Genomic DNA, 7862 nt, shown 5'->3' with positions numbered 1-7862 from the left:
GCTTTACCGCCTTAAATCAACAATCATCTAGTTTGAAACACTGAATGTACAAAAATACTTTATTATATTACATCAGAAGTGTGTCCGTGAGGAAAACGAACATCTGTTTAAACCAGCAAATGAAAAAATATCACACATAAACCCTTCTCTAATTGTACATGTTAGGTAGACAGTTTTTATATTTACAATAAAATTAAAATGTTAACAAATTTAGGCATCAAGCAGTGAATACAGTAAGAAGAACCAATAAACCTTTCCGAGTTTTACTTTTTAGATCCATTTGTAATACTGGTAAGGCCACAACACATTTGACTGTTTTCCTGTTTAAATATACACATACACCCTGTATGATATGTTCACTGGGTGCTGGAGTCTGAAAAACAGAATGCGGTATTCTCCTGTTTTCTTTACTCTTTTTGAATTCATCTGATAGATCCAGTGTTCTTTGCCCTCCATTTTACAGCATGTCAGACAGTATCCCATGTTCCACAGTGTGTGGTCTGGTTGTCCTTTCTGGCACCATCTGCTGGTGGATGTTAATGATGGCGATGAGGAGGAGAAACACTACCACAAGGTCATCTAAAAGTCCCAATGCCCCACTGAAGTGTCCAGGCACAGCCTCTAATGGAGACACCAATGATGCAGCTGCCCCGAATCCACACAGTGCCACTCTTACCAGGAAGAGCCACACCAAACCGCCCATGTTCCACAAAGCCCGGAACAAAAGCAGCAGGAAGAAAGGAGCATCAAAGAGGTAGTCACTTATCTGAGGAAGACAAAAGTATTGTTATTTTCAACTTTCAACCAGTGACATCCCTCAAAGATACAAAGAAAAATATTTGGTGTCATGAGTTCAAGCAATGGAAATGGTATAGTCTTAATACGCTTAGTGGTAATTAGAGAAACACAAATCTGTCTCTAGGGAAATGAACAGTATGGGATGAAAAGTGGATCTCACCCTTCGTGGTGCTCCTGAATAGCGTTTATTATAGTCTCTAACATGGCCCAGTACCTCTCGCTCCTTTCTGTCTGATCTGCTCTCCTGGAACTGGTGATACATGACACTCACCTATAAATGGGACAGAACAATAAATATGAAACAGTCTACCAAAAGAACAGCAGAAGATTTTATTATTATTTTTTAATTTACAACTTATATTGTCAAAGAGAGCTTGAAAACTGACACGCTACAGTTTCTGGTTAATGATATTTGCTAGGTGTAACTGGGTGTGAATTGGGTGTGTTTTTATTATGTGTGTACCTTTTGTCTGCACAAAGGACAGCTGATCGCTTCTAAACAGCAGCTATGTTTCCAGTACGATATCAGACAAGGAGCTAGAGACAGACAGAGAGAGAAAGAGAGATTAAGATTATTATTGTCTGGCAGAAATAATCAGAACCATAAATATTATTAAAAAAAATTAGTGTCCTAAAAATGCAAACTTTTTTCCATAGTTATAACTGTGTGTTTAATAGCAAAATGATAGATTATAACATGTCAGGTCAAGTCAGGTCATGAAGCTTTTATTGTCATATTAACCATATAAAGATGATGCAGTACACAGTGAAACGAGATAACGTTTCTCCAGAACCCTGGTGGTAAATAAAACAACATAGAGCGACATCACACAACACAGAGCTACATAACCGAACACAAAGATAAGGAATAAATCAAGTGTCCTCGCCACATAAAGTGCATCGGGTGCAACCTGGTGCAAACAGTGCAAGACAAAGACAGTGCAAACAAACAGCACAAGACAGTGTGGGACAGATACACCACACAAAAAATAGCACAGACCAGTAAACCTACTGTATAATATACAGCACAATGTGCAAAAAGGGGGAACTATAAACAAGAGTGCACTTGTAAACACAATGTTGTGCAAAACAGCATGCAAACAGTATAATATGATTAATATAATATAATAGTTGTGGTGCTGAGGACATGGATGTGTACAAAGTGAAGTGAAATGAGTATTGAGTTTTCAGGTTGTAACAGTTCAGTAGCACACAGTTTAGTGTGTGTGTGTGTGTGTGTGTGTGTGTGTGTGAGAGAGTTTTGTACATGTTACCTGTATGTTTCTTCTATGCTTTGCTAAGTTCATTTATTTTTATAACAGTGAAAATGTACTAATTCTTTTCCTGTTATAAAATGTATATGTCCAGTTACTTCAAATTCATTCATGTTTATATTACAGAGACTACTTTAAATCATTTCAGAGGAGGGAAGAGATTAATTATGTGCGCATCAAACAAAAAAAGTTCACATTAATCCCTGACACCCTTAGCCAGAGCGACATACAGTTGAGCTCAGTCACTTACTGAGCAGTCGGGGGTTAAGGGCTATGCTCAAGGGCCCAGTAGTGGCAGCTTGGTTGTGGTGGGATTTGAACTCACAACCATCCAATCAGGAGTCTATCATTTTAACCACTGACCTACTTCCCATTTGCAGCCATAAGCCATCAGCATGATGAACTTCACTAATATGCAGGGATATTTTTATAGTGTAAATATGATGGAAATTTTTAGACCGCTTGGGTCACTGGATCTGACAACTCACATGTTGTCAATTAATATAAAAGAAAGTAGTGTACAAGGCATGATGTTTGGGGTCAAGACCCTAAGACAAGGTTTTCACAAACATTTATAGACTTCAGTGAAAGGTCAGCAAGTTGATGGTCTCAAAGGCCAGTGTTACATGGTTGCCATTGCTAAGGGTTTTTATCAGTCTCTCTGGTTAAACAGCTTATCATATATAGGAGGACCGGGGTTCAGGACAAGTCAGAGTTGTTCATGTTGACCTAATTGAGCAATGACTTTATATACTCTGGGTTTTTCCATTTAGAATCTTCAAAAGACAACTGTAAAATATTTCTCTTATGATTACATTATAAAGTATATTATATAACATTATATTCAAAATATACTATTTATTATATTACAGTATAAATTACATTATACAGCATTATTTCTATCTATCTATCTATCTATCTATCTATCTATCTATCTATCTATCTATCTATCTATCTATCTATCTAATTATATTTAATATATTCTATATATTTGATTACATTATAAAATAAATGTAATTAAATATATTATCTAGATAGATAGATAGATAGATAGATAGATAGATAGATAGATAGATAGATAGATAGATAGATAGATAGATAGTAAATAAATTATAATAATATTTACATTATTTTATATAAAAAATATAAATTAATGTATTCTATATATTATATTACAGGGTAAGTACTTTATATAATTATTGATATAAGTAATCATAAATAATGTATTGTTTTTTTTAGGTAGGTTAAACATGTGCCATCATTTTAACCACATAGCTTTATTGATCCTTCAGTATAAATGTGAGTTTTAAAACTTTGCCTGTTTTTATATAGGTGGAATTATTTATAGACAGAGTGTAATTTTGTCATGCTGAAAAAGGTTAACTGCAGTGTGCTGTTGAACTTTTCAGCCTTCACTCATTACCGGTCACCCATTCATGCTATAGTGCTTAAATAAATAGGTTTATAAGGAAAACAGATCTCACTTTTATTGTTCTGTTACCCCTTTCTAGCCTGGTTAGGAGAGTATGAGCATTATAACTCTCTCTCTCTCTCTCTCTCTCTCTCTCTCTCTCTCTTGTCACATGCCCAATAAAAAGCACTGTTGCTATGTCAAGAGTTAAGTATTAATCTACTCAACACGTGCTGTTGTGGAGTCACATGACCTGCTTAATGCTACATTTAGTGAGAGTCTGTTCCATGCTGTCAGAACGCCCACACATCAGTTCTCTTGCTCGCTTCACACACAGACCCGAGATCAGCGAAACCTCCCTATAATTCACTCTGAAATGCCACAATTTTCTAAATAAACCAAAGCCATCTGATCTTATGCTTTAACCTCCAACAATCTACCTACTGTAAAAGCTCTGAGGTCATTTCTATCAAATCCTTTCAACCCTAACAAAAAGAAATAGGCTGGCAATCCAACCTAGATTTGCACCAGTACTATTAGAGGATCTATTTTTGAAGAAGACCTAATCTTGGTTTATGTATTAACTTGGTTATTAGTGATGATTCTCATGAAAATGTTTATACAATGTGACTGGTGCAAAATGCTCTACTCACCACAGAATCCATGCCCACAGTTTGTCTCCACAGGAAAAACGGCTACGTGTAAACATACAGGACAATAGAGGTCCATTCTACCTGCAGATATGCCTGACTGATAGTCCTAAAAAGTAGAAAGATTGAAAAAAAAAATGTTCAAACATAAACTTATGACACTCAGCCAATATGAAGATTTACTGCCTTATTAGGTTATAGCAGTAAAAGAAGTGGTGCTTATCCCATTCCAGTAAAAGAGACATTCTATCTGAATCATTGTTATATACAGTATGCAAGGTCATAGACTATTCATAACTGCCAGGCAAATTCACGTCAATTATTTTCTGTAAGTTTACACTTACTCATAACACACGTGTTTGAACTCTTTATAGCATCTTTATCCTTATGTTAAAGGGAAATGTTATGAAATAACAATGAAATGTTATGTGAAACTGTTAGATCTATATAGTTTTATACATAACAATGATAACTGCACAGTTAGCTAGTCAGTTAAATAAATATATTGTCTGGTGTGTGTTCACCTCAGTAGTGCTCATGCACTGTCCTTATTCCTGATGACTTCTACTACAAAAAACGAAAACCTGAAAAAGTGCCACCATAAAAGTAAATCATCAGTTTACTTATGTACAGTACACAAGAATGTACATAGATAATTAAGATGTGAATATAAATGAGATTGAGAATGTTATTATCAATGAAAAAATGTAGACAGTTTGTGTTAAAAAAGTAAAGTTGAACATCTGAATTTCTCACGTTACCCACAGCAGAGTTCATGGCTGCTTAAAAACTGACCATAAAAACCCATATTGCATCATCTTTAAAGTACATAGATTTACTGAAAGACCATTTTACAAAAAAAAAAAAAATCCTATTTGTCTTTATGAACCCTTTCCTTGAAAGAAAAAACCCTTTCATAATTCATTGGGAAAAAATGATTGTGATATTAATATTTTGCATTACATTAAATTCCATTGAAAGCTTTCACACGGTTGCTTTATAAAAATCCTTGACCTGAAGGTATTGAGCTGCCAAACCTTCTACAACTGATATGGGTGTGTTCCTTATTGCCCCAACAAACTATTACACAGTTTACAATATGTGTCTCTCAATAACAACACTAACGTCTGTTTGCATACGAAAGTAAACCCTGTACCTTTGTGTGAAAATGTAATATATATGTTTGATTTAAAGCTTATAATATGTTACATTTCATTGTGGAAATATATGGAAGGCTTAGTTTTGTGTACATATTTAAAAAACAGTAGTGATATGATAAAATTATTTAAACGTGTCAAAAGAATCATTAAATACATCGTGCTATACCTCTTAGTACATCTTAGTAATTTTACTACTTACAAACGTACTAAATGGTACTGAATACATATAAATACATGAATGGAAATGATACGCTAAGATTTTAAGCAAAATTCTTCTTAGGCCCATTTCAGAAATGATAAATAAACATGCTCTTACCTTTTTTAAAAGTTGTGACAGGTGTGCATATTAGTGTGTACTAATATATCTGTGTTAGTGTGGGAAGAGAAAAGGCAAAATGCTTGCTGACTGCATCAGCCTTTACAATAGATTTGACAGCCAGGTGAATTATTAACTAGAGGCCTTCTAAGTGCCCCCTTTGCCGGTAAGAGATCTGTGTGGCTCAAGTGAAATATAAAAAAAACCCTGCATTGCATTATACAGAATATGTTACTATGATGTAGACACATTGCATTACCTTTAAATAAAATCTGAAGGAAATAACAAATATGAATTTTTTTTTCCATTTTTGGGTCATTGCAATAGAGGAAGTGGAGCCCACCCTATCATTTTTCTAGAGGACATTTAATTTTAGTCATATGACCACATATATACAAGGACAAAGAGTAATTTTCTTTCTCCTACTCATATAGTTTGGGTTTATTTAACATTTTTATAATATTTTTCACACAGTTTTCAGTCACTCACATGTGCTTAAAACACATTGATTTGAACTATGCTTCAGAAATGTATTCAAGCTAAGCTTTAAATAAACTTAAAAATGTAAAACAAAAATTAGTATTCGACCTTATATAGTCCACATAGAATTGTGTCCAGATGCAAACCTTCTTTACTGTAGAAATACATTTTGTTTACGAAGAAAAAAGATTTATGTGTATGTGCCACTCAAAGACCGATGTTGTACATTCATATTGCTGGTCTAGCTTATATTTATTTAGTTTTAGTTACAGTGTTCTGAGAATTGCACGTTTAAAACTCGACACTGTTCAATTTCTCCTGAAGGTGTTCAGTATAGTTGAAGTCAGAGCTCTATAGCAGGCGATTTGAGATCTTCCGCTCCAAACTACAGTATATAAAGCATATCTTCATGAAGCTGACTTTGTGCACAGGATTATTGTCATGCTGGAACAAGTTTGAGTCTCCAAGTTCAAGTGAAAGGAGAATGTAATCCTACTGCATCCAAAGATATCCGATTCAGTTGCATAACTCCAACTTCGTGTTTGGGAAAAACTACATAAAGCTGGAAAAGTCAGACGTCCCAATACTTTTTGTCTACATACAAAAATGCTTTTCATAATGTATATATATATATATATATATATATATATATATATATATATATATATATATATATATATATATATATATATATATATATATATATATATATATATATATACACTACTGATCGAATGGTTTTAATAACTTTAAGAAAATTGCCATGTCCTTTTCAATCCCTGGCTAATACTTTCCCTTTACCTTTCTTGCCAAAATGTAGAAGGTTATGTCAGCTAAAAATAGTAGTTATCGATCCAAAAATACCTTGACCGGACATGGGTTATCATCGGTCGAATAAACATCTTGCCACATTTTACTTTTGTGCAGGGCTGAATATGGCAAAAGTCCAGCATTACGTTTTTTTTTTCAGGAACAAGTGTCACTGGTTTGCTCCACATTTCATCAGCCGCTCTGAATGCCAAGAGCTGCTCCTGACCTCACCTTAGATATACTACAGCAGTGTTACAACAACACAGTATACAGAAACAAAAGTCTGTTGTTCTGAATGTTCTTTGGTGAGAACTATAGTACAATATTATGGCACTGCAGGCTTCATTCTTTCTCAGTAATATTACAATTCTTATATTTTCTATAGTTTAAACATTTTCAGTCTTTTATAGGAACTTATTAACCCTCTTTTTTTTCTTCTTTTTCTTTTGGCTGCTCCTGTTAGGGGTCACCACAGCACATCATCTGTCTCCATATCACCCTGTCCTCTATATCTGCCTCTTTCAAACCAACTTCCCTCACCACATTCATGAACCTCCTTCTTGTCGTTCCTCTTTTCCTCCTTCCTGGCAGCTCCATCCTCAGCATTCTCCTACTGATATACTCTATGTCCCTCCTCTGCACCTGTCCAAACCATCTCAATTGGGTCTTTCTCACTTTGTCATCAAAATGGATAGGAACTTATTAATGTATTTCAATTAATATCAGAATCAAAGTCAGAATCTGCTTAAAATTGACTGATTTTAGTACAAAGGGAACAGATTTGCCAGAAATGCATTGGTAGGCATTAGAAAAATAAATGTTGCTTTGTCTTTTTCCTATCTCTTTTCCCACTTTATACCTGTCCAGTTTCAATAAGCTTGTACCCATTGCAGCCTCTGTTTTTGTTTTTAAACATTGCATGCCCATGTAATTGTAGACTATCAAAAGGTTCACTGTGCAGTG

At 34.5% G+C, this 7862-nt stretch overlaps 1 protein-coding gene across 2 annotated transcripts; it reads right to left on the bottom strand.

Annotated features, from left to right (window-relative positions):
- Window positions 1–45: 45 nt before the first annotated feature.
- Window positions 46–5694, bottom strand: si:dkey-183n20.15 (RING-HC_RNF170 domain-containing protein). 2 transcript variants are annotated; one of them, XM_046835740.1, is made up of 6 exons: window positions 5610–5694; window positions 4658–4717; window positions 4137–4242; window positions 1262–1335; window positions 959–1069; window positions 46–766 (listed from the first exon to the last, which is right to left on the bottom strand). In XM_046835740.1, the coding sequence occupies exons 2-6, from the start codon at window positions 4670–4672 to the stop codon at window positions 458–460; spliced, it is 615 nt and encodes a 204-aa protein (XP_046691696.1). In that variant the 5' UTR covers window positions 4673–4717; window positions 5610–5694; the 3' UTR covers window positions 46–457. The 2 variants fall into 2 exon arrangements, with proteins under 2 accessions (XP_046691696.1, XP_046691697.1); XM_046835741.1 differs by lacking the exon at window positions 4658–4717 and having other exon boundaries at window positions 5610–5690.
- Between the last annotated feature and the right edge of the window lie 2168 nt (window positions 5695–7862).

The sequence above is a fragment of the Silurus meridionalis genome, chromosome 23, assembly GCF_014805685.1.
Source record: "Silurus meridionalis isolate SWU-2019-XX chromosome 23, ASM1480568v1, whole genome shotgun sequence".
NCBI classification, from domain to species: Eukaryota; Metazoa; Chordata; class Actinopteri; order Siluriformes; family Siluridae; genus Silurus; species Silurus meridionalis.
Note: the sequence above shows the minus strand (reverse complement) of the source record. Positions and strands in the feature narration are given on the sequence as shown.